Source organism: Mesoplodon mirus (assembly GCF_964341445.2).
Source record: "Mesoplodon mirus genome assembly, chromosome: 2".
Taxonomy (NCBI): domain Eukaryota; kingdom Metazoa; phylum Chordata; class Mammalia; order Artiodactyla; family Ziphiidae; genus Mesoplodon; species Mesoplodon mirus.
Window position 1 is genome coordinate 216,255,271 of NC_138977.1, and position 27,622 is coordinate 216,282,892.

General features: G+C 44.1%; 1 protein-coding gene across 2 annotated transcripts in view; it reads right to left on the reverse strand.

The window, feature by feature from the left end:
* The window catches only part of GFRA1 (GDNF family receptor alpha 1), a gene marked incomplete at both ends in the record, with an annotated part of 219,227 nt that overhangs the window by 586 nt on the left and 191,019 nt on the right, over positions 1-27,622 (reverse strand). For both annotated transcript variants that reach the window (XM_082637757.1, XM_082637758.1), the window contains 2 exons: positions 518-571; positions 25,833-26,014. In XM_082637757.1, coding sequence (XP_082493883.1) covers positions 518-571; positions 25,833-26,014 — 236 coding nt within the window. The remainder of the gene's footprint in view (positions 1-517; positions 572-25,832; positions 26,015-27,622) is intronic.

Consider the following 27,622-nt stretch of genomic DNA (forward strand, 5'->3'; position numbering starts at 1 on the left):
CTGTCCTTCCCCAGGATTGATTCCTTCATCTCCATCCCTAGCACCTGCTCAATCCCATAATGCCACAGCCCGCCACAATGAGCTATGATTGTGACAGAATCATCCACCCTCTCACTTGTAGACTGGGGAGTGTAATGTGGCCTGCCTTGGCTACTTCTGGGTTGCTGTGGAGGTCAAAGGACATCTGGTAAGGAGCGAGAGTGGTTATGTATCTTCTCTGTGCCAGATGAATTTATGTGACTGTGACCACAGAGATTATCATGGTACTGGGACAATGGTATCTGTGCTGGTCCAGTTCTGAGATGAGGATCCTGGGGTCCACACTTGGTTCTCACTTTGGGCACTACCATCTGAAGACTGCACCTGGCTCAAACGGCAGAGGGACACTGAGGGTGACTTAGATTTTTTCTGGACCTGAAACCTTGTTGTCTTTGAGCCCTTCACATCATATCCTGTTCCAGGGTCCCAAAGGCTCTGTTTCTATAAATGCAGGGAGACTCAGAAACAAACAACTTACGTCAGAAAGACAGAGGTGTGGACTGCCCGACATATTGGATTTCAGCTTCTGTGCCTGGAAAGAGACAAAAACGCACACACACAAAATCACTCATACGTACTATGGAAGAGTAATTACTGATGATTAACTGCCTAGGGCCGTGCCATTTACAGAAATATGTGAGCCACAACTGTGAGCCCCATATATAACTTAAATTTTTCTCCTAACCACGTAGGTGATAACAGGTGAAGAAAATTTTAATCACATTTTCTTTAACTCAATGTATTGCCATTTCAACATGTAATCAATATAAGATGATTAATGAGATACTTTACATTCTTTTATTTTCATACTAAGTCTTCCAAATTTGGTGTGTTTGACATAGTACGTCTCAGTTTGTACCCACCTCATTTCAAAGTCACTGCACAGGTTACAAAAGAAAAAATTTTGAAGTCATTTACATTTTGAACTCATTTATAGTTCTGAAAGTTAATGTTTAGGAACTGCCTTCTAGGTAAAAATGGTGCAATAAAAATCCACATTTATTAGTAATATAAAGATAGGTCTTCCTGAAGCTTGTGTGTTTGTTCACTTGTTTATTAGTTGTTCCAGTCCACAAACACTTACCAAGCTATTTTCCAGGGCTGGGCATACGGTGATATGACAAAAAAGGATGTGGTCCTGGGCTCATGTGGCTGCCCTCTAGTGGGAAAACCACTCAGTGCTTGGGGGCTAAGGCACAGGGCAGGGACTCTTTCAGACAGGTCCCCTTCCGGAATCGTGAAGGGCATTACGGACCCCAGATCCATCCATCTTAAAACTGCTTTAGGTGGTCACAAAGCAGCGAGCTGATCTCCCTGTGCTATGGGGCTGCTTCCCACTGGCTATCTATTTTACATTTGGTAGTGTATATATGTCCATGCCACTCTCTCATTTTGTCCCAGCTTACCCTTCCCCCTCCCCGTACCCTCAAGTCCATTCTCTAGTAGGTCTGTGTCTTTATTCCCGTCTTGCCCCTAGGTTCTTCGTGACCTTTTTTTTTCTTAGATTCCATATATATGTGTTAGCATACGGTATTTGTTTTTCTCTTTCTGACTTACTTCACTCTGTAGGACAGACTCTAGGTCCATCCACCTAACTACAAATAACTCAATTTCGTTTCTTTTTATGGCTGAGTAATACTCCATTGTATATATGTGCCACATCTTCTTTATCCATTCATCTGTTGATGGACACTTAGGTTGCTTCTATGTCCTGGCTATTAAATAGAGCTGCAATGAACATTTTGGTATATGACTCTTTTTGAATTATGGTTTTCTCAGGATATATGCCCAGTAGTGGGATTTCTGGGTCGTATGGTAGTTCTATTTTTAGTTTTTTAAGGAACCTCCATACTGTTCACCTAAAGGGGTGGGATAGGGAGGGTGGGAGGGAGGGAGACTCAAGAGGGAAGAGATATGGGGACATATGTATATGTATAGCTGATTCACTTTGTTATAAAGCAGAAACTAACACACCATTGTAAAGCAATTATACTCCAATAAAGATGTTTAAAAAAAATACATGTACATTACCTATGCAGTACAAATAAATACATATTTTATTGAAAACTGCTTTAGGGCAGTTACAAGTTCCTGAGCTGTGAGGGCTTTAAGCCCCCTATTTCCTCACAAATGAAGCAAGTTTCCACTGGGTTTCTACCTGAGAACTGAGGAGGGAAGGTTCCATTGCTCAAACAATTACAATAAAAAATGCTAACCCAGTGCAGCTCTCTTGTTTTGTAAAGGAAAACAAATTAGAGTGCAGAGAAGTTAAGTGACTTATCCAAGGGCACACAGTGAACTACTTTAGAGTCAAGATTTAGATAAGTCTCTGAAACTCCTGAATGGAACTGTGCTCTTTCCTGCTTTACAGTTTCTCCCAGGCAACCCTGGCATGCTTGAGTCTTCATGCTCCCCCTGCCCCCAAAATCCACACAAATAATCCCTCCCATAACCCCCTGCCCCTGAAACTAGGAGCCCTTTGGCATAGAAAGACCAAGAACTCATCTGTCGACAGGATGACCCTGGTTAAGCAAAACACCTGAATCTAGGAGTATCTGGGCAACCAGCTCTGTGGGAATGCCCTGGCAGGCTGCCTACTGCAGGACAACGTTTGCAACTTGTTGAAGACGTGCTAGCCTGAAATGATAGCATGTTCACCCAAGGAGTAATTTGTTGACCATAATGCTATGTTGGAGGCATCATAACCTTTACCTCTATTTGCATATGCCCACCGTGAATATAAAATAGAAACATTTAAACAGGCGTCAAGAAAAAGACACTGTGAAGCATCCCTGGGCTGTTCAAAGGTCACTAAATGTTATGTATAAGAAGATCAGAGAGCAAATCAGAAGAGGAATTGAGCCTTACTCAAAAGCCTACTTTTAATCTATATTAATAGCAAATCTGGTCCATTGCACTGTAACCTGTAGAGAATAATATGTAGAACTTTGCACATTTTATTTCTGTTCAAGGTTGGAATTGTGCCAGACACCAAAATGGCCCTAAAACATCACATTCTGTCTTTTCTAGGCAGTCATCTACAAAAGACAACCCTCATTAAGGGCCTTTGCCTAACTAAGAAGTTCACTAAAACGTGCAGAGAAGGCAGCCCGACTTCTAGTCTGGGACACATTTATTTCTTCAAGTTGTTTCTGTGCTGTGGTCACAGCTAAGCTCCACCCCAGTGTCCTAGACTGCAGTGACCTCTAAGAGATCCAAGGGCTGGTAGGCCTCCTCCTACTTTGTTCTATATGATTAGCACCAGCATGCAGTGTATCACTCATCATCTATACCATCTGAGACACTCACTAGCTACACTTAGTCACTTCAGGAACCTGTTAATGTACTAGTAAAATGCCCATCTATTACACGATTGTAAAGGGGGCTTCCACCAATGGACTAGAAAAGGTCTCTATCTTAACCAATTTTCTTAAGTGGACTCTCCATCAACATAGGTAGATTCTGGTCCTCAGTGGTCAGTGAGAGTTCAACTTTGTGCAGGATTAGAGTCATACAACCGGGTAGACATGCTCCGGCCTCCCATCTGAGAATGGCTGGGATGACTGTTTGATCACACAAGAAAATACACTGAGACCAGCTCCAAGTCTGTGAAGGCTCTGGGATCTTCTTCCCCCAAAGCAGGCATCTTGTTGGCCTCTATCTAAAGCAAATAACCAACCTCTCTGGTTTTGTCTCCCTGTGTCTCCACTGGCTTTACTTAAGGTGGAGGCGGCAGCTCCAAGCTCCTCTGGCCTTGAGAACCACTCTGGTGGGCAGAACTGGATGAACCGCTGAGTGAATGTAACCGTGCACCACCAGGCCTCTGCCAAGGCTCTGAGAAGACGCCTCCTCTCCTGTCGAACCTTTTCCGAACCCAGCAGAAGCACCTAGCACTCCAGAGGCTTAGCGGTCCACGCACACTGGCCTCAAAAGCCTCTGCCTACATAGCGTATTAACACTGCTTCCCATTGAGAGGTCTGGGGGGCCGGGAAACCCCCCAGAACTGCAGAGGCAAAGAAGAGCAGCCCCCCAGTTCCGCCAGAACTTTGCATGAACCACACTAACATCTGTGAGTGTGATTAGAAGGCAAAGAACAGATGTTATTGGTTGTTGGAATAGCAGGCAGCACCTGGGGAAAAGAATCGAAGGGTTGCACATAGACATGAGATCTTTTAAAATCCCACACCAAGGGGGCTTCCCTGGTGGCGCGGTGGTTAAGAGTCCGCCTGCCGATGCAGGGGACACAGGCTCGTGCCCCGGTCCGGGAAGATCCCACGTGCCGCGGAGCAGCTGGGCCCGTGAGCCGTGGCCGCTGAGCCTGCGCGTCCGGAGCCTGTGCTCCGCAACGGGAGAGGCCACAGCAGTGAGAGGCCCGTGTACTGAAAAAAAAAAAAAATCCCACACCAAACCTGGGGTATATATTACAAAATGAGGACCAGTGGGTCTGCTGCTTGGACCAAGTGGCATCAACTGGGTGTCCAGTGACTCTAAGGGTTTGTAAGCTGCAGATGGAGGGGCAGAGCCTGGGGATTCAGACCTACGTACGTCTAGCTGGTGGCATGCTTATAAGTCCTGTATTCAGTCTGAACCCCTCGGGTGACCACCGAGGGTCAGAAATCTACCTATGCAGATCCAAAGTCCACTTAGGAAAATCTGGCTCTTAAAGCCCCTTGAAGAAGCCTGAGCAACCTGCTGTTTCCACATTTTAAAGGCTTTTATCCTGAGCGTTTTATAAAACATCAAGCTATCGCTGTCTTGCTAGTCAGGTCTGATAAACGCAAGAAGATAAAATTATAGGGCATCTCTCACCTTCAACTATTGCAAAGAGTATTTACATATTTTAAACATTGCCTCTGTTGATGAAAACTGGGACTGTCCCAGGAAAATTAAAAAAACAAAAAGAAAACAAAAACTTCTGAGACAAGTTAGAAACTGGAAGAGCACCATTGCCGAGCCCTCAACGGGTAAAACCAGGGATGTAATAACGGAACAAGTCCTGTCTACATGCTCTACAGCCCTGCTCATTAAGAGGATAGGCAGGGGTCCAACATAGAGCCTGGCCAGCCCAGACCTATCTAGGCACCAACCCTTACAGTTTGTGGCTTTAAAATATCATATCTCCTAAAAAGGAGAGAGGGATAAAGAAGAAGAGAAGAGAATGGATTTCAATTTTTCTAAAAGTCAATTTTAACCATTGTTACAGCATGTTGAAAAATGAATTATTTAATCCCTTTTATGAAAGCGGGTTTCATGACAGCTAACTCATAGCTATGCGGTTATGGGAGAAGCTGCCTGACTCCGAGTTGGGGGAAACACCACCACCAAAACACAGTACCACAAGGTTTTCATCTTGAGAACGTGAAGAGGATACTGGAGAAACCATCCACAAACCAGTAGCTTTGCTGTCATTCTGGAAAAACAGGGAACTTGTTCTTTAGGCTCTTCATAAGCCTTGTCCCTGCAGCAGTCTTATAAAACTGTCACTGGCAGGAATCCCCAAGTCCAGGAATGTCGCATAACAGAATTTCCATGGCACTGTAATTGTGGCCAGACCTCCCCAGTCCCTGGCACTAAAGGGTTAATAAGTGCATTAGATTCCGTGAACCTCTGTTACTCCCTTGCTTTTTTACCCCTGTGATTAGCATTTGGAAAGCCTGTCTGGTGCCCACTGCTCTCCGGTACAGAATGCCCAGGCACACATACAGTTCAGAGCTCTCAGTCCAGCCCACTCATCGGGCACCGTGTACACAACACGTTCTGCCCGCGGTGGGTTCTCCCCAAGCCTCGGGTCAGATCAGGCTTTGGAGCTGCACACTTGCTCTCTCTCTGCTTATGGAATTGGAGACTTAACAGCATACCCACGTGCAGTCTGGCCTTTGCTGCCCCAGGACTCCATTTCTGTAGAGAAGCCAGTGTTTCATCTTGGGTTTTTAGGCAGCTGTCAGCCAGCAGGGCATGGAACGTTTCACTACTCTCCTCCATGTAAAAGAAAAGCCAGTTTCTGCTCTCTACCTCCAGAAAACAAAACCAGAGGAAGTTGCTCAATCCAACAGCAACAGATTGTCCAGGCCGCAGCCAAATGGTCATAATTAATGATGCTTCTGGTTCTCTTCTCCCTTGCTTTACTGATTAGAGAGATTTGCTATATTAAGAACCTGTTTGCTTAATGACAGAATACAAGCAATAAACAGAAATACACAGACTGTAAAACGCAATCAACTCTGCTCTCCAGTACTAAGTACCGAGCTGCATCCATCACACTTGTCAATATCAGTTTATCAGCATATGAGCCTCTTCTGTAGCATAAATGGGACCTTTGCTAGGGAAAACCATTGCATGAGTTCTTTCCAAAATAGTCGAGAACTCAAAGCCATTTCTCCGTTTAAATCTACGCATCTTACATTTTCTTGTAAGGCAAAACATAAGAAGGCTGTGTACCTGATTTGAAGGATAACTGAGCAGAGTAATCCGTTATTACTTTCTCATTTTTCACTTTGCATTCTAATAAAATGGATTCACCAGATTATAGACTTTTATAAGTAGAACTTATTATATAACAATTCTGTTGTGCACTAGACACATATTTGCCCAAATTAATTTCTACGTACGCAAAAAAGACAGAAAAAAGAAGTTGCCTGCTTAGTGAATCCAAGCTAAGGAATGGGTGTGTGCTCAGCGCACTGTAGTCTTATACTGTTTTCAGCTTTTTGGATTTCGCCTGTTGGATTTGGGAGAGCCAGGGGAGGTTTTATTTCTGGTCTGGTCACAAGCAATTGGCCAGTCTTTCTAAAATCCTTGTCACTGTCTATTTTGAAACTCACCTTCCCGGTGAGTTTTGCTTTTCCTGTGAACTTGGTAGCAACCACTGGTCTGAATAATGTGTAGTCAAGTCAGTGCTTAGAACAAGTGGATACATAAATAAGGTGTACTTTGCGCCGCTGGGCGTGGGTGTTTGTCTCTCAGAGCCTGTGTTTGGCTCTGTTTCCTCTAAGCCAATTTCTGCCAGCCCCATGGGCTCTGGCACAGGCTGGGGAGGGGCTGAGGGGCTATGAGGAGGGACAGAGTGAGACGTGGGTGGTGATAATTCCTGGGCAGCTTTCCTACCATGTCTCATCTACCTTCTCCCTCCAAGACACTGTGTCTACATATTACCTGAACCTCAGGCAAAAGGCTTTCATTACATTAAGCTCTAAGAAGACCTTGTAAAGATGTTTCACCCTGCACAGGTTTAGGAAGGCCCACTGGGTACCAAGTTTAGTTAGTCTGGCAGTCTCTGGGCAGGTCGAGCCTGGTCATAAAAAGGGGTGGGGAGAGGACTGGAGGCCTGAAGTCACGCTTCCTTAGCCCAAGGAAGCACAGGCTCAGATCTCAGATGTGCTGTTTAGACAAGGCCTCCATGAAGTGAGGCCAGATTGTGTGTGTGTGTGCGCGTGTGTGTGTGTGTGGTGGTCATAGTCTTAAAGGTGATATGGATTCCTGTTCTAGAGTCTAGAAGGTCTTGGATTCCTGGCACCTGTGAGTTGTTCCAAGTTTAACAGTGCAATTTAGGTTGAGCTTAGGGCCAAGCCTAGAGTAGAAACTTTTTTACCTGACAGCACTGGGGGCTGGGCCCTTAGGTCATTGGTCAATTGAGAAATGATGTTAAAGAGAAAAAATCATTAAATCACTTAAATATTATACATTTGTATCCAGTTTTTTCATTTAGAAGCTTCTTTTTTTAATTATTCTGGTAAGAACACGTAACATGAGGTCTACCCTCTTCAGTTTTTAAGTGTACAACACAGCCCTATTATCTACAGGCACAATGTTGTACAGCAGATCTAGAACTTACTCATGTTGCATAACTGAACCTACATACCTCCTCGTGTCCCCCTCCCCCAGCCCCTGGAAACCAAAATTCTGTTCTTTGCTTCCATGAGTTTGACTATTTAAAATACCTCATATGAATGGAATCATGCAGTGCTGGTCCTTGTGACTGGATTATTTCACTAAACATAATGTCCTCCAGATTCATTCATGTTGTTGCATATTACAGGATTTTCTCTTTTTCAAGGTGAATAATATTCCATTGTACGTACTGTATCAAACACTTTAATTTAGAATTTGAACGTCATTCACTGATTTTTGGATACGTGATCAAGGCCACTTTCTTAAAAAGGTGTTTTTTTTTTTTTGCGGTACACGGGCCTCTCACTGTTACGGCCTCTCCCGTTGCAGAGCACAGGCTCCGGACGCGCAGGCTCAGCGGCCACGGCTCACGGGCCCAGCCGCTCTGCGGCACATGGGATATTCCCGGACCGGGGCACGAACCCGTGTCCCCTGCATCGGCAGGCGGACTCTCAACCACTGCGCCACCAGGGAAGCCCTTAAAAAGGTTTTCTAAAGAAAGAGTTTGCTGATTGGAATTCCCTGGCTTATGTCCTGCACGAGCTACACCTATCATTTACAATCTAAAATTTCCAGTTTTTGTTTCATTAAAACAGGAATGGCATTTGTTTGACACCCACTGAGGAATCTCAGTGCAGAATCTTTCTACATTTTTACAATTTTTCTCAGTCTTTTAGAGTTGTCTGGGCCACACCTAATCAAAGGTATTTTTTAAAAGGAATTTGAACTTTTCTAATGTATTCAACCTAGTTTTCATTGAAACAACTTTCTTACTTTTGTGCTCCTATTTCAATCATTCATGTAATATTTAATTAAATTATGTAAGCAAAATACCAAATACAACAGCACCCAAAGGTTTGAGAACAAATGCTCCTGAATCTTTTAAACCTGTGCCTCCACTGGAGAGAGCAAGGGGCCCAGGTAAGCAGAAGGAGAGAGCCCACTAGCTTGGGGCATTCAGCCTGCCTTGGGCATTGGATGTTTACAGGGGAATGGCAGAGAGGTTGGCTTCTGTGGTGAGTTGGTGGAATGAGGGTCAGTTAAGAGAGCTTCTACTATGATTTAGAACTTGCTCTTGGTACCAGATTGACTGATAAGGTATGTTAAAAAGACCACAGGGTTAGGAAGGTCCTGGTCCTAGCTTTTCAACCATCACCTAGAATGACAATAACCCCGGCCCCACTACTGCCTACCTCACAGAGTTGTTGTGCGAATCAAACGTGATACTCCGGGCGGGAGTCCTTTTAAAATCCAAGTGGCTGTTGATGATCTCTTAGCCTCTCTGCGGTCCCTATACTGGATGTTCTTGGATTCAGGCAGGGGTGTGAAAAATACAAAAGATTAAGCTAATTTGGCTTGTGATAATGTGATACTGAATAGAACTGGCTCATGATCTTCTTTCCTCGGATTTAAAAATGAATGCAATGAAAGAGATACAGTCCTGTAAGATACATCAGCGGTCCTCCATTAGCTAAGCAGTCCCTCGGGCATGCCTGTCAGTCTCCCGCACACCATAAAAGGATGTCTGCAGCCCTGAGCTTGTAATTTAACAGTAATAGCAGGATGGCAAGTAGCGCTGTGCGCAGACACTGTCTACAGCAGGGAGCTTAACAGGGCGCTTGGGCTGGCCTTTCTTCTTTCCCTAACTCCACAGGATCATCTTACATCTATGTTGCTCTTCCCCAAGTTGGGGCGAACACAGGTTGCCAACTACATTAGAGAACTGTGTGTTTTCGTTCATGGTTAACTTGCTTGATTAGTAAACGATTCAGACAAGAAGCAATTATGAGCTGCGTTTTAGAAAATTACGCCCAATTAACAATAAGATCATGCCAAACACTGTGTGAAAGATATTTTAGGTTGGGGTGGGGGAGGGGTTTTGTAGAGCAAGCATTCAGTGATCATGGTGTAACGGTAACTAGGGGGATGGCCCTAAAAAGAAACATTTGTTTTCTCAAAATGTGCATCTGGAAACGCAAGTGTGCAGAGAGCAGTAGAAGAGATTCATCGTGGTCCCTGACGAGAAGTGCACGAAGCTGATCTCATCAGACACGCGCCCTCATCACCATCAGATAATATTTATTAAGCCTCTCATTCTCTTGCGCATTTATGTGCAGCTGAGAGCAGCCCTGTAATGGCTCTGTGACTTATGGTGGTAACTAAGGTTTGATATAAAATGCCAGGTCTGGAGACAGCACGGACCCAGGGCTTTTGTTCACTCTCTGGGTGGGAAGATGGAGCACTTGTGGTGATGAAAGAAACAAGGGGAAAGCAAAAAACTTAAAAACTTAAAAAAAATGTACTTTTAGTGGACAGAGAAAAATATTCAAGAAAATAGAGGAAAACCAAATAGACTAATAATGATCATGACTGTGCCGATTACTCTTAAGAATAGCCTCCATTGGTAATGATCCCATCCGCATTTTACTGAATACTCCCCAAGGACTCATATGACTTTCTGGGGGGGGGGGTACTCCCTTTTTGTACAGATCAGGAAGCAGGGGTTTCAGAGAGGTCGGGACCTGCCCCAGTTTCCACAGCCCAGAGTGGCTGCGCTGAGATTTGAATCTCTTTGACCTCAGTCTCTTCGACTCTAAAGCCCATGCATACTGACTCTGCCAGATACGGTACCATTATCTCTCATAAGCCTTAGATCAACCCTTAGAATAATAAGGGTAATCAGCCTGGGGTCACACAGCCAGCAAGGACAGAGCCAGCCGAGGCAGCCTAGAATCAACCCAAGGAGTCAGAGGTCAAGCCAGGGCTGGTGATTTTCACTGCCCCGACAGCCTCCACACATGAGCACCCCGCATGTCATATCTGAGGTCCCTGCAGCCCTCAGGGTGGCAGGGGACGGCCACCCTGGGGAGAATTCCCGCAATGTTTTCTCAGTGCTCACCATCCTACACTTCCTCTCTAGCCTTGTCCACGACGTGACTCCCCTTGGGCCTCAAACCTGAGGAGCACATGGGAGGGGAGCCCTTCACTGAACCTCACCCCCAAGAGGACCAGAGCCATTTTCCTCCCACAGTTGTGCTCCACGGCTCAAGTGCAGAGCAGAGTCTATTATTCAGGGAAGCACGCTTGGTTAGAAGTCCTAAGGATACAAGGTCAGTAGGGGATACAAGAGATTGGATTTATTTATAGTATGTGACCTACGTGTGCTCAGAGGTATTCTCGTAGGTTGCCCAGAACGAGAGCATGTTTATAGCCAAGATGGTGCAGACGTCCTATTCCTTTTTATTAAGCATGTTTATTATGCAGCAGTTGGGTTAAGCAATTGTCCAACTGCTGAATTACTATCCCTCTGATGGGCCAGCCTCACTACCCTCTGGACCACAGGGGCGGGTGGCCTAATGGCTTTTCCCGAAATGCACTGAGGGGGCCTGGTCTTCCCGTCCCCATCCTTAAGTGGTTATTCTCACTTTTTGAGAAAAGTAGAAGAAAAAAAAAAAAGTTTAGGAGAAGACATCATAAAAGGGTGATCATAAAAATGGTTTTCAACCACAGGGTCCACACCCTACACAGCACCCAAGTTCATTTTCCAGATGAATTTTGGGATAAAAGTCACCAAATTGTCCCTCAGTACTCAGGCTCCTTCTGTCTCATGGTCAGCAGAGACGAACCAGGAGGATAAAATAATGATAAAAAGTTACCCTGCTGGAGGCTCAGTTACTATGCTGAAGAATTTTAATTCGTTTAATTATCACAACCCTCCCAGGTGGTTGTGCTCATTATTCCCACATTACAGACAACAAACCCAAGGATTAAGGAGATGAAACTACTCTCCATTGTAGTCCACAGGAAGGCTTGATTTTATTGTAGAGAGAAGTCTGGTCCTTCAGTATTTTCTACTCTTAAGCACAACAGCCTTTTTCCTAAAAAAGCAACTTTGAGAAATAACCATGCCACTGTTTGCCTACTGTCTGCATGATCCCTTGTCAAGCATCGGAACAGCAAGGCTTGAGTTATATTACCTGAAAGTGAGCTTGGTTTTGGAGTAAAACAAATGATGGGGCTGCCTTGACTCTCCAAAGGAACTCAAAATCACTAAGTGCTACCCTCACCCTGATATAATTAATGTAGGGGGTGCCGGGTGCTGGGGCCGGGAATAGGTGCAGACAACAGCTGAAGCCTGGAGCAAATGCCTGTCCCTGGCCAGCAAGAATACCCTCCAGCTGTGGCCTCATTGCTGAGATGACCGTGACCTGGCAAAAGATACCCACATGCTGCTGGGACGGACAGCCTTATGCTGTTCTCAAGCAGCACCACACTTCAACTAGAAATTCTCTGGAGCTGACTAAGAACGGTGAGGCAGCTAGAACACTGAGTGCGAGATAGAAAAGGAGGGAAGCTCGTGTCATCTCGGGGTGATGCAGGAGAGGGGCTGCAGCCCCTGCCGGTGACCTCTCCCGTGCTTCCTTCTCAGGCGGGCAGCTCAGAGCCAGACTCCCCACCACCCACATCACAGACACAGCTGCATGTAACACAAAGCAGAAACAGACTGTGGGCCCCAAGTCCCAGGACTGCACCTTAAAGAGGAAGGAGCCCAGCCGCATGGGACTTCCTCTGACTGTTGCCATTTCTCTGTAACAGAAACGGGGCTCTGAGCCAGAGCTGACTCGCTCAAGAATCTCACTGCACCCAGGGATCCTGGGACCGCATCCCCAAGGTATGCTCCGTATGTTCCATGGTTACCGTGTTTGTGTACCTGGCTCAGGGCCTCCTATTTATTGATTTTAGTGGTAGGACAATACACCCCGGAAAATCCCAGAAATATAATAACGTGAATTACGATTCCAGTGACAAGATGACACAGTGCCTTCTCCCTGATGCTATATGCCAACACTTTTATTAAGCGTAATGATAGTGTACAATTATATGATAACGTAGGTCTCCCCATTTTGCCACTTACTTCACAGAATGGTGAAGTAGGGGTTATTTGGAGGCATAGGTAAGAGACCTGATTAGAGTTAAGAGTTGGGGTTGAAGTGGTGAGATCAAAGGGCCATTTGTAAAATAAAAAACCTTCTTAAGAGAAAACCAATTCACTCCCTGTTCCTACTGAAACTCTTCTGGCCTGGTTGCTGTTCACCCTGTGGGGGCAGTAGGCTTATTCCAGCTCTAGGAGATTAGGGATAAAAGAGGAAAAAAGAAAAATTATAACTCAGAGATACTGCACTCTACGTGCTTAATTTGCAGGGCTTTGTGGTTGAGAAAAATAGATGCCGCGATCTGCCTTTGTTGAAAAGGTGACATTTGGGTTCATTAAAGGTGTACAATAGATTTTCATAAAGGCTATTTTTCTAAGCCATTAAATTGGTTTTTAGGGACTTTACACTCTCCTTCATTTGAACAATTATTAAACTATAAAATAGAATTGTACAATTGCTAAAACCGTAATCTGAAATTTTACAGCCAGGTATAAAATGCTATATTGTTAAACTATAATGAAGATGCTCAAGCCCATTGCGACTTTTTAAATGAATTATAAAACCCTTTGCTGCTGGTAAAATATCTTAAATTACAGTATTGTGTATTCTAACAATATGTTGAACCAAAGTTTGCTACAATGCAAATATGCCACTCACAAAGAAACCGTTACTTGAATTAAGTTTGCAGAAGCCTGAAATCTGATAGCATCTGATTCAGCAAGGCAGACAACACCTGATGTTTGCAGTCTGGGTGAGATAGCTGGTCCCCTGAGGGAGGTGCCTTTCCCCACATTCCTTCGACCACAGAACCAGCCAACAGTCAGACCTCTCATATTCAAAGGCTGTACAGGTGACACTTAGCAGGGCCCTGGGGATTGAGGAAATGCTTGTGGTAATAGCAATCTTCTCCCCTTCAAGTCACCCCATAGGTGAGATTTTTTAAATGTCAGATGTTTAGTTGCTGAGTACCTGTCACTTACATGTACGTTATAGGCTGTATGGTGTCCCTCAAAAATTCATATGCTGAAGTCCTAACCTTTACTACCTCAGGGTGTGACTGACTATGGATGGAGACAGGGTCTTTAAAGAGGTGATTAAGTTACAATGAGGTCATTAGGGCGGGCCCTCATCCAATCTGACTGGTATCCTTACACAGAGAGGAAATTTGGACACACAGATACCAGGGTGCACACACACAGAAGAAAGGCCATGTGAGGACACAGCAAGAAGGCAGCCATCTGCAAGCCAAGGAGAGAGGCCTCAGGAGAAACCAAACCTCTTGACACCCTGACCTTGGACTTCCAGCCTCCAAAACTGTGAGAAATACATTTCTGTTGTTTTAGCCACCCAGCCTATGGTACTTTGTTATGGCAGCCCCAGCAAACGAATACAATGTATGACACTGCACTCTGTGATATAGGGTGATATGCATATGTACCTACTAGGAAGCCTGGCCTCCGAGATGAAATTCCTGTTTTTTGGTACCAGTTATACCCTGCAAGTTTCCGTTTCCAACAGGGTTTGAATACACAGCTGAAAATGCCTCTTGGCATCCTGGATTGTATGGCAGGCTTCACAGAGTAATACCCAATTTTGAGCTCTGAATTCAAGCACTCTCCTGGATGAAGGGCTTTGAAAACACTCCATAAGCAGTTATTTCAAAAAGTGTTTTTACAACAGCCTATTTCCTCCCAGGGCTAACATGGGTGGATTCTGGGACGTAGCTTCCCTCCGAGCTCATCTGCTGGCACCTAAAGCCAGGAAGATTAAATCCCAGGAGGCCACTTTCAGTCTCTCCATTGCTGCGAGGAGCCAGGCCCATCACACAGGGCCCCAGGGCCACTTGGCAGTCTGGTCCTGAGCTCCGTCAGGAGGCTGCCAGGGGAGCCCAGAAGCAGCCTGGGTGGTGTGCCCTGTGGCTTCGCACTTCTGCTAAGGTAAGACCCTCCCACAGCTCATTTCTCCCAGGACTTAAACTCGCTCTAAGCAGGAGAGCATTATGTGAAGGAAATGTTAGGTATAGCCAAGATTTGGAATTTTTTTTATGAAACGAAAACAACAGTGGGTGCTAGAAAACACTGTGTATTACACAGAAATGATGGCAACCTCACAAAAACCATAAACAAAATGCCACAAAAAACACGCTGCACCAAGACCGTTTTCTTAAACAAAAGGCCCAGGAAATGGCATCTGGAAGCCACAATCATTTAGATTCAGTGCATGTGCTGAAGGCTCAGTGTTGACCTGTCTGGTCAGCAGTCAATCTCAACCCCTCCTAAAACTCCCCCATCCTCAAAGTCCATGCATGAGAAACCCAGCTGTGGTTTGGTATAAGCACTTCCATCTACTGTGGTCGTCCAGCAAAAGTCTCCTTTGACATGTCACCTGCAGGGTACTCATCTGGGATGCCGGATGGGGGAAAACATCACTCAGACAGGGTGAGGGTGGGAGGTCCCGAAGGCCGCGGGCTCCTGCGGGCCTCTGGATGATGAGAACCAGGTCAAGAGCCTCGGTTAACACCACGTATGAGTCTACCCCGGGTGTCACTCTGAGGGGAGTGTTGCCTTGGGGAAATTAATTTAAGTGTCCCCAGTTGGGCATCACGTGGTCACCAGAGCCCCATTTCATTGTTCGTGCTGGCACGAATTAGGAAAGATTTGGTCCGATGCACCCGTCTACTCTTCAATCTCCTGAAGCTCCTCATCACACAGGAGAAGGAAACCTGAAAAGACCCTTACATGCCTCCATTTTCCACATTAGCAGAAAGAAAAGGGGGTTTTTGAGGCAGCCCTCGTTTCCCAGGCAGTGGTCTTCAACCAGGGGCGATTTTGTCCTGCAGGGGACGTTTGCTGTGTGGCGGGACATCTTTGGTTATCACAGTCGGGGAAAGGGGCTCCTGGCATCTAGAGGGCAGAGGCCGGGGTGCTGCTCAACATCCTACAAGGCACAGGGCAGCCCCACAACAAAGAATTACCAGGCCAAAGGGCAGTGGGGCTGAGACTGAGTAAGCCTGACCTGGAGAACCGTTCAGTTCATAGCCAGGAAGTCACTAAACAACCTTTATTGAAGTTTCCACAATTGGTAGTGAGGTGTGTAGCCCATCTTCAGCAAAGATGCCAGGGAAGCAAGTGACTTCCCCTGGAGAGGCATCTGACACTAAACTATATTTCAAAACCATCACTGTGACAAGGCCTCACATTTTCTCATTTAGTCTATAGGTACAAAGCCCTATAGCCCTATAGGTACATAGGCCACCAATATCAAAAAAAGCCATTGGAAAACAGGACCCACAAGCAATGCATAGTTTAGCCTGGCCCCTTGGAGCACTTCTCTGTTACTAAAGGTGGGACAAAGGGGGCCAGCGATACCCAAGTACTAAAAGCCCTTTGAAGCTTACAGCTAATAAAACTTCCTTAGGGCAAAGCACTGCCCTGAGAATGCATGACAAGTAGGATCACATTTAATCCTCATAATACCCGAGGAGGCACTCTTACTGCCATCCTCATTTCACAGGCGATAAAACTGAGGCAGAGAGGATAAGTAATTTGCCCCAGGTTTCGTGGCTGGTAAGTGGTGAAGTGAGCCCATGCTCAAAATTTCAACTCCAGCTTCCTTGTGAGAAGTTTCACGGTGTGTCCCTAGAATTAAAATTAAAATCCTGCTAACTTTTATTCCCGGTTCCTAGGAGATAAGTTCTAAATCCTTGGAAGTTCATGAATGATAGGAGTGTTTTGATTATGGTTATGGTTATGGTTCTGTTTAGACCAACCGTGGGTCAAGGGGTTGGGGCTTTGCGCCACATGAGGTCAGCCTGATCTCCTGACCTCCAGGGAGCAAAGAGGAACCAAATATTGCGTTCAATCACATGCCCAATGGATCAATCAACCATGCCTAGATAATGAACCCCAATAAAAACTGGTCACTGAAGCTCAGTGGAGCATCCTGGTTGATGAACACACTGATGTGCTGGGAGGGTGGCATGCCTGAATTCCATAGGAATTCCACAGGGAGAGGGCATGGAAGCTCTCCTCCCAGGCTTCAGCTTAAGTGTCTCTCATTTGGCTTACCCTGATTTGTATCCTTTAAAATAAAACTGTACTTGTAAGTAGAGTGCTTTCCTGAGTTCTGAGCCATTCTAGTGAATTGAACCTGAGGGCATCATGGGAACACCTAAATTTGTAGCCAGTTCGTCAGAAGAGCCTGGGGGCTCCTGAAGTATGGCTGGCATCTGAAGTGGGCAGTCTTGTTGGGGACCGTGCCCTTAACCTGCGGTATCTGTGCTAACCAGGGGGCCAGTGTCAGAAGAGAGTTGTACTGCAGGAGGCCAGCTGGTGTTAGAATAGGCATCATTCGCTTCCTTTATGCTCGTTTATGAACCGGCCGGGCACCTCAATCTGCCAGATGTTCGACAAGAATTTAGGGACTGATTCCGTCTCTATTGAATGAATAATGTTATCCAGAAACAAAACGGTAAAATGCTCTGACTTAGGTATTACAGTGTAGCCAGTTAAAATGCATAGAGGAGAAACATGCTGCTGTTCTATTTCTCTTCTGATCAAGCCTCTCTGTGTCTCAGGTCTATTGTCGGAGAAATGGGAATAATAATAGTACTGACCTCATGAAGCTACTGTCAAAATTAGTTTATATGTATACGTATATATGCACACATACACATATATATGTATATATATAATGTGCTTAGAATAGTACTTGACCCATGGAAAGTACTATTTGCATATTTGCTTTATCAATACAAAACCACAAAAAGCAGAGGTGATGCAAGTTACTGAAGAAAATAGCTCTAGGATCTGTCATACGATTAGATTGTTTGTAATGTTTGCCAAGGTGGGGTTTGGGAACCAGTGGTGTATATGACGTTATTTAGGTGGCATAAAAACATTTTTATTGCTTTCATTTTAATATTTATATAATGACTTTTTAATATAGAGAGAGCTATTACATTGATTCACGTTTCACAAATGTTATTAACAGTATATTTCGATACTGAGTTTAAAGATGAATATTAAGCAAACAATAGCACTGGTGGAATGCAATATGGGAAAGCCTGCAAATTCCTGGTCTTTGAGGCTAAGAGGCGGGGCTAGCTCTCAAATACCATCTTTTCTGCAAATAAGAGTGTTTCCCATTTACAATTGTGTCACCTCTTCCCACTGTCGGCACTAGTTAAAGAGATACGGCAATGGCCTCTGGCAGGTGGTCATACTCTGACACCCAGGCTGGACCAAGACCTGACTATTGTCACAGCTCCAAGTTCATGGCACCAAGAATCTGATTGTTAGGAGGATCTCTTGAGAGACTCCTGGGCATGGAGAGATGGAATCTGAAACAGTTCTAAGCCCAGTTCAAGACCTGATCCTTTCTTTATTGTCTTGTGGTTTCCTTTTCTTCTTGGCCTGGTGTCCATAGAATATCCCACCCCTTCCCCTCCTTCCTTGGGACTTTCTACAATGATCACATCTTAGAACCAGCAGGATATCACTCGGTTCAAAGCCTTCTTACAAATGAAGGAAGCAAAACCTAAAGAGCTCCATCTTTTCCATCCATGTGCCCCTACCCCTACCCCCATCCCTGGGAACAACCTTCCTATATGGCCCCAGGGTCCACAGTTAAAGCTCTAACGTGTGTCACCAACCACGATAACAGTGGTGTCCACTTCCAAGTGCAGAGGGTTGGCCAGTCGTGCTAGGCCCTCTGCATACTGGCACTAGTTCTTTAATCCTCACAACAAACCCCAGAGGTGGGTGATAGCTTAAAGGAGACATTCAGAGACGGTAAGAAACGTGACCCAGGTCACTGAGCAATAGGAAGTGAGCTGGGAAGCTCAGTCAAGTTCAACCAACTCCAGAGCTCATGCTCCCCCCCCCCCCCCGCAAAGCAACTCCTAGGCTGTCAGCCACAGGGTGAAATGGAGGTACTGGAGGGTGGCTTTAACCACTGGCAAGGGTGGCGTGAGTACAGGGGATGAGAATCTCCGCGCTAGGGGCCTGGTGTGGAAATAAGCGCCTCTCCCCATCTCCTCCCAGCTTCCCACCTTCCCACCAGTCAGCCTGTGCAAAACCCCACCACCCTGGCCTGGCTCTCAAGTACTCCTCTCCGGAAGATTAACAGGACGCCAAAGCTCCCCATTGTTCTGCTAGCATAAATTGCAAGAAAAACATTTAGAATATTGATTAAGTGCTTCATGCTAGAAGATTTAAATTTACCTCCTGTATTTCCAGGATTAGCTGACAAATGGGGTCAGCCTGCTGGCACAAATGATTTACAAAAACACCCATGGGCAGCTTTCCTTTTTAAACTCAACACTTAAAATTTTCACTTGGTCACAGCCAGTGGCGTCCTGGGTATTCAGCAGGTTTGGATAATCACCTTCTTGCCACATGGAGACTTGTGGGGTTTGGCCCTGGGAAGAGCTTCAAAATCATTTCCAGTCTGGTCTGGCCCTATCCAGTACAGATGGACTCTGTTTAGGTCTGATCAGGTACCGGGGCAGTGAGGGGGTAACACATGCTGTTCCTCCAGGATGGAAGGTCTTGTTTCAGATAGAGATTTTTGCAGTATTCGAATATTCAGTGTTCTAATTCAATATTCAAATATTCTTCATATGTAGGAGTTAAACAGGTTATAAGCAGGTGTTAAGGAGCCAAAGTGCCTCTGCCCCCTGCCCCTGCTACCAATCTGTAAACGTTGTGCTACAACATACAAGTGCCCAGTGCATTTCTATAAGCTTCAGACTGTACTTGGCCAAGAGAGGGATCGTACTGAGGCTCTCCTGGGAGGCCAGGGAGGTACAGACCTAGACTGAAATCCACTGAATCCAGGTTCTCTGCTCCAGGAAAGATGCCCACCTCGAGGCGTTTGCCCCCATGGCCCACAGATGGCCAGCACTGTTCCTCTTAGGGCTAGCATAGTCTGACTGCCAAAGTAGGTGACATGATTAAGGGGGGTAAAGGGACAGGGAGCCTTTGTATCGCTAACTTTAGCAGTAAGCATTCTTGTAAAAGCTATTCATTTGGACCCTGCTCACATCTCTTTTATGACTGAGAAAGCTGCTTTGCGAATTCCTTTTTCTATAGAACGCTGCTTAAAAGTCCCATTAAGATGGGGGGAGGAGACTTAAACTTGAGATCCACAATTGCTGTACCTCCATGTCTCACTCATAGATATGTTTTATTTGGTTCACAAAAACACTGACTTTGGATGTGGCTCGCCCTGTTCCCTGGAGCCCCCAGTAAGTGCTCACAGCTATCTACACCCTTCTGCCAGCCCTGCTCTGAGTCCATCAGACTTTCTCCTCTCGGTCACACGTCACGTCTCTTCCTGAGGCAAAGCACAGAGACAGTGAAAACTTCTCAGGCGTCCTCAGCCTTATTCCCAAGGCTGTATTCCCCAAGTTTCTACAACCCTATTTGAGCATGGAAATCAAGGGCCTAAAGTCCACTTTAAGAGGTCTTCACTTTAAGCCACCAGAGTTAAGTGATGTATAATAATGCAAAATAGAGATTTTTCCAACACCTACACTTCCCAGCTTTACTTTAAAGAAGTGACAAGTACAGTCCATTTGATTTAAATATCCTGAGCTTTCTCCAGCTACCAGACCACTCAAGTGCACAGAAGATGAAATAATTGGTAGGATTCTTAATGTTTCTTTGTCTTGTGACCACTTTGTGCAAGTCAAAGGGATATGCCAGCAATAGCACAGCCTGCGTCATGCTTGTTACTAATACGCCTGCCAATTAGTCCTGACATGGGAGCTTGGCTGGTTACCCCAAACCTGGTATTTTATCATCTCAGGGGGTTAGCTCTTGGACTTTTCTATGACATTTTATACGAATCAACCAACTTTCCTTTTTTTAAAGCTGAGCCTTTCACAGGAACTGCAGATGAGTCCTATATACACCACACGCAAGGCCACTCATTTTCCCCAAACAGAATTGTGTTTGGTTTGTTGATAATTACACTTTGAAGCCGATTTTTGAAAATGTTTATTCTTATTTCTTCCCTTCCAAGGGGAAATCTATCTCAAATGTTAAGACAGAAACCCAAGTCCCTCAGAGTTTTCTCATATTATTGTATATTTAAAAATATTACAAGAGGGTGCTTCTCGAGGGTAGTGAACTTTAGAGCTGCCAAAGGTAGTTGACTTGCTCCAAATCTGTTACCAATGGATCCCAAGCTGGTTTAACTCAGTTCTATTCTGAGTAATGACACATATGGCTGGGACAAACGCCACTCTAAGATATTTCTAGGACCCCCTGGTAAATAGTAATTTATCTGAAGATAGCCAGGCAGGCAAAGGAAGGACAGATGGGAAGAATAAGTCTCCTGGCAGCCCTACGTTGAAGCAAGAGTCCTAAATCAATGCCAGGGACCACGTTCTCATAGGCTAAGTCCACTCTCATCACTCACCCACTCACCCCAATCTTCTGGCTTCCAATGATTCTTTCAACCATTCTTAATATAGGTCATTCTAAAGAGATAATCAAGCTGCAACAAGTTTTAGTGGCAAACTTTCAGTCTTTCCCCTATACCCTGTCTGCTGGGATTTCAGCATGAAGCATCCCAGCCTACAAGCTTTCTGTTTTTCCCATCATTCAAAGCACCCCCTTCAGGAAGCACTGGGACATATGGGTCTCTCAAATCCAGCTTCTCCCTTCCTCTTTTACTATTATTCCCTGCCCCCAGATTTACTGAGGTATAATTGACAAGTAAAAATTGTATTTACTTAAGGTATACAACTTGATGTTTTTGTTTTGTTTTGTTTTTTTGCGGTACGTGGGCCTCTCACCACTGTGGCCTCTCCCGTTGCGGAGCACAGGCTCCGGACGCGCAGGCTCAGCGGCCATGGCTCATGGGCCCAGCTGCTCTGCGCCATGTAGGACCTTCCCAGACCGGGGCACGAACCCGTGTCCCCTGCATCGGCAGGTGGACTCTCAACCACTGCGCCACCAGGGAAGCCCTAACTTGATGTTTTGATATATGTATACATTGTGACAGGTTTACCGCAATCAAGCTAATTAACATATTCATCACCTCACATAGTTACCATTTTGGGGGGTGGGGTAAGAACAACTAAGATGTACTCTCTTGGTGAATTTCAAGTATATAATATGGTACTGCTAACTATAGTCACTGTGCTATATGTATCCAGATCTTGTTCAACTTGCATGTCTGAAAGTTTGTACCCTATAACATCTCCCCATTTCCCCACCGCCAGCCCCTGGTAACCACCATTCTAGTCTCTGCTTTAAAGAGTTCAACTTTTTTAGAATCCACATATAAATAAGATCACAAACCTGGAGGACATTATACAAAGTGAAATAAGCCAGACACAGAAAGACAAATACTGCATGACCTCCTTTACTATTCTTTTACTTCTTTCTCTCTGTCCAGTCCTAATTCAAAGAAAGAGCCCACGTTGTCCAAGGTCATGGAACAAGGCAAAAAGTACACTGGCCTCAGAGTCAGAAATCCTAGCCCCACTACAGAATTACTGTGTGATCTCAGTTATGTTCCTAGCCTGTCCCTACCTCATTTGCCTCATCTGTAAGAGAGAAGGATGTTTATCATACCTGACTCGTGGGCTGTTGTGAGGACTAAAGGGCACATTGCATGCGAAATGTTTTGCAAAATGAAACACACTATATACCTGTTAGTGCAACTCACACCAATGTTCCCTAGTGTAACACCCCAAGCAAGGCACAACACCACCATCCATCTCTTGCAAAGGGCCAAATGGCCAACTGACTTGGGATTAAGCATCACATGTGACATTCTGGAGCATTCACTCTGCCCCAAGCACTGAAACATACCCCCATTTAATCCTCTTAATCTAGCAGCAAGGCAGTCATAACATTTTGTAGATGAGGAAGCGGAGGCTTGGAGAGGTCATGATGCTGGTAAGGGCAAGAGCCTGGGTCTGCACACAGGCTTCGCTGTAAAACCCAAGCCCTCATCCCCTGCCTCATGTGTGCAAAAATGAGCTCAGATAGGTAGTCATCTTAGGAGGTAAGGTGAGGTTTTGTGGAACCCTTAAGAGCTCCCTAGAAGTAAAATGCTGTTTAGCTCCAAGATGATACTAACAGATGGAGAGATATACCATGTTCTTGGGTTGGAAGAATCAATATTGTGAAAATGACTATACTACCCAAAGCAATCTACAGATTCAATGCAATCCCTATCAAGTTACCAATGGCATTTTTTACAGAACTAGAACAAAAAAATCTTAAAATTTGTATGGAGACACAAAGGCCCATAGCCAAAGCAGTCTTGAGGGAAAAAAACGGAGGTAGAAGAATCAGACTCCCTGACTTCAGACTATACTACAAATCTACAGTAATCAAGACAATACGTTTCTGGCACAAAAACAGAAATATTGATCAATGCAACAGGATAGAAAGCTCAGAGATAAACCCACGCACCTATGGTCAACTAATCTATGACAAAGGAGGAAAGGATATACAACGGAGAAAAGACAGTCTCTTCAATAAGTGGTGCTGGGAAAACTGGACAGCTACATGTACAAGAATGAAATTAGAACACTCCCTATCACCATATACAAAAATAAACTCAAAATGGATTAGAGACCTAAATGTAAGACCAGAAACTATAAAACTCTTAGAGGAAAACATAGGAAGGACACTCTTTGACATAACTCACAGCAAGATCTTCTTTGATCCACCTCCTAGAGTAATGGAAATAAAAACAAAAATAAACAAATGGGACCTAATGAAACTTAAAAGCTATTGCACAGCAAAGGAAACTACAAACAAGACGAAAAGACAACCCTCAGAATGGGAGAAAATATTTGCAAAGGATTAATCTCCAAAATATATAAATAGCTCATGCAGCTCAATATTAAAAAAACAAATAACCCAATCAAAAAATGGGCAGAAATCCTAAACAGACATTTCTCCAAAGAAGATATACAGACTGCCAAGAAGCTCATGAAAAGCTGCTCAACATCACTAATTGTTAGAGAAATGCAAATCAGGACTACAATGAGGTATCACCTCACGCCAGTTAGAATGGGCATCAGCACTGTTGGTGGGAATGTAAATTGATACAGCCACGATGGAGAACAGTATGGAGGTTCCTTAAAAAACTAAAAACAGAACTACCATATGACCCAGCAATCCCACTACTGGGCATATATCCAGAGAAGACCATAATTCAAAAAGACACATGTACCCCAATGTTCATTGCAGCACTATTTACAATAGCCAGGTCATGGAAGCAACCTAAATGCCCATCCACAGACGAATGGATAAAGAAGATGTGGTACATACATACAATGGAATATTACTCAGCCATAAAAAGGAGCGAAATTGGGTCATTTGTAGATACGTGGATGAATCTAGAGACTGTCACACAGAGTGAAGTAAGTCAGAAAGAGAAAAACATATATCACATATTAACGCATATATTTGGAACCTAGAAATATGGTAGAGATGAACCAGTTTGCAGGGCAGAAATTGATACCCAGATGTAGAGAACAAACGTTTGGACACCAAGGGGGGAAAGCAGCAGTGGGTGGGGGTGGGGGTGTGATGAATTGGGAAATTGGGATTGACATGTATCCAGTGATGTGTATAAAGTGGATGACTAAGAAGATCTTGCTGTATAAAAAAATAAATAAAATTAAATTAAAAAATTTAAAAAAAATGGGCAGAAGAACTGAATACACATTTTTCCAAAGAAGAAATGCAGATGGCCAACAGGCACATGACAAGATGCCAACATCACTAATCATCAAGGAAACGCAAATCAAACCCACAATGAGATATCACCTCACACCTGTCAGAATGTCTATCGTCAACAAGAACACAGATACCAAATGTTTTTGAGGATGTGGGGGAAAGGGAATTCTTGTACACTGTTGGTGGGAATGTAAATTGGTGCAGCCACTGTGGAAAACATTATGGAGGTTTCTCAAAAAAAATGAAAAACAGAACTATCACATGACTCTGCAATTCCACTCCTGGGTATATATATGAGAAAAACAAAGACACTAATTTGAAAAGATACATGCACCCCAATGTTCATAGCAGCATTATTTACAATTGCCAAGATGTGGAAACAACCTACGTGTCCATCAACAGATGAATGGATAAAGAAGATGTATATATATGTACAATGGAATACTACTCAGCCATAAAATAGAATGAAATTTTTCCATTTGCAGCAACATGGATGGCCTTGGAGGGCATTATGCTAAGTGAAATAAGTCAGACAGAGAAAGAAAAATACTGTATGATATCACTTACATGTGTAATCTACGAAGTACAGCAAACTAGCGAACATAACAAAAAAGAAACAGACTCACAGATATGGAGAACAAACTAGTGGTTACCAATGGGGAGAAAGAAGGGGGGAGGAGCAATACAGGGATGGGGGAGGGGCAGGCGCAAACTACTGGGTGTAAGATGGTCTCAAGGATGTATTGTACAACACAGAGAATATAGTTAATATTTTGTAATAACTGTAAATGGAAAGTAACCTTTAAAAATTATATGCAAAATTTTTTTGAATTTAAAAATTAAAAAGAAAAAGCCAAGAGCTCCTTCCTTTTCTATATGTTGCTGCTTTGTACAGAACACTGAAAAAGCATAATAAATAAATATAGCTAACTCAACTCCACCACCCTGCAAACAGAAAGCTTAAGGATTCATCTGCCCAGCCCCCTCATTTTATAGGTGAAGACACCAAGGCCAATACAAGTACCTTGACCAAAGCCCCAGCCCTTGGCAATGGCAGAGTCAGTTCCGGAGCCCATCCTTCTCTCCACTCTAGAGAACATCACGGTATCCATCTCTCATGGTTAAAATGCACTTTGGAGACTCAAACCTGAGCAGCATTCTATCATTCTCCCTCCATCTCTAAATGCATTTCAGAAAATGAATGTGTTCCCCTCAGAAGTAAGCACCGACAGGAAGTTCAGGCCCCTGCTCTTACCTGTAAATTTGCACAAGGTGGTAAAACATGAGTGGGGATTTCATTCTCAGAGCCTGCTGGCCCCAGGGGCTTGTTCTTGACCCGGAAGGCTGTGGTGGTGGTGGCAGTGGTGGTCTGAACTGGGAGGGCTGGCTGCCACACGGTCACATCTGAGCCATTGCCAAAGGCTTGAATTGCATTTTCTGCAGTAAAACAGGAGGAAATCCAATTTTAAAGTCAAGCAGCAAATGTAACAGACAGTCTACATGAAGGCAGAGAGGCACACTAGAAATTCTGATGAGAGCACTGGACTTCTGTGAACAAAACCCATCCATCCATCCACCCTCCACATGCTGAAAGCCAGCCATGGGTCAGGTGCTCAAAAATTAATTCATTCATTAAACCCTGAGCTGGACACATAGCTATGCTCTAAGTGCAACAAATATGTATTGTGTCCCTATTCACATATCAGGTGTGGAGCAAGATCCTTAACCTGAAACACCCATCAGTCGAGCCTTTTGAAAGCCAGACTCAGACCTGTTATTTGGGATCAAAGTCACTGTTCCATCTTCCAGGAAAATGCTTGGGTCAAAATTCTATACTAAAAGTAAACTATTTCGTGTTTTTTTGTTTGTTTTTTATATTTTCTTTTTTTAATTTAATTTATTCTTTTATACAGCAGGCTCTTATTAGTCATCCATTTTATACACATCAGTGTATACATGTCAATCCCAATCTCCCAATTCATCACACCCCCACCCCCACCCCAGCTGCTTTCACCCCTTGGTGTCCATACGTTTTTTTCTCTACTTCTGTGTCTCAATTTCTGCTCTGCAAACCAGTTCATCTGTACCATTTTCTAGGTTCCACATATATGTGTTAATATACGATATTTGTTTTTCTCTTTCTGACTTACTTCATTCCTTATGACAGTCTATAGATGCATCCACGTCTCTACAAATGACCCAGTTTTGTTCCTTTTTATGGCTGAGTAATATTCCATTGTATATATGTACCACATCTTCTTTATCCATTCGTCTGTGGATGGGCATTAGGTTGCTTCCATGACCTGGCTATTGTAAATAGTGCTGCAATGAACATTGGGGTGCATGTATCTTTTTGAATTATGGTTTTCTCTGGGTATATGCCCAGTAGTGGGATTGCTGGGTCATATGGTAATTCAATTTTTAGGTTTTAAGGAACCTCCATACTGTTCTCCATCGTGGCTGTATCAATTTACATTCCCACCAACAGTGCAAGAGGGTTCCCTTTTCTCCACACCCTCTCCAGGATTTGTTGTTTGTAGATTTTCTGATGATACCCATTCTAACTTGTGTGAGCTGATTGCTCATTGTAGTTTTGATTTGCATTTCTCTAACAATTAGTGATGTTGAGCATCCTTTCATGTGTTTGTTGGCAATCTGTATATCTTCTTTGGAGAAATGGCTATTTAGGACTTCTGCCCATTTTTGGATTGGGTTGTTTGTTTTTTTAATATTGAGCTACATGAGCTGTTTATATATTTTGGAGATTAATCCTTTGTCCATTGATTCCTTTGCAAATATTTTCCCCCATTCTGAGGGTTGTCCTTTTGTCTTCTTTATGGTTTCCTTTGCTGCGCAAAAGCTTTTAAGCTTTATTAGGTCCCATTTGTTTATTTCTGTTTTTATTTCCATTACTCTAGGAGGTGGATCAAAAAAGATCTTGCTGTGATTTATGTCAAAGAGTGTTCTTCCTATGTTTCCTCTAAGTGTTTTATAGTGTCCGGTCTTACATTTAGGTCTCGAATCCATTTTGAGTTTATTTTTGTG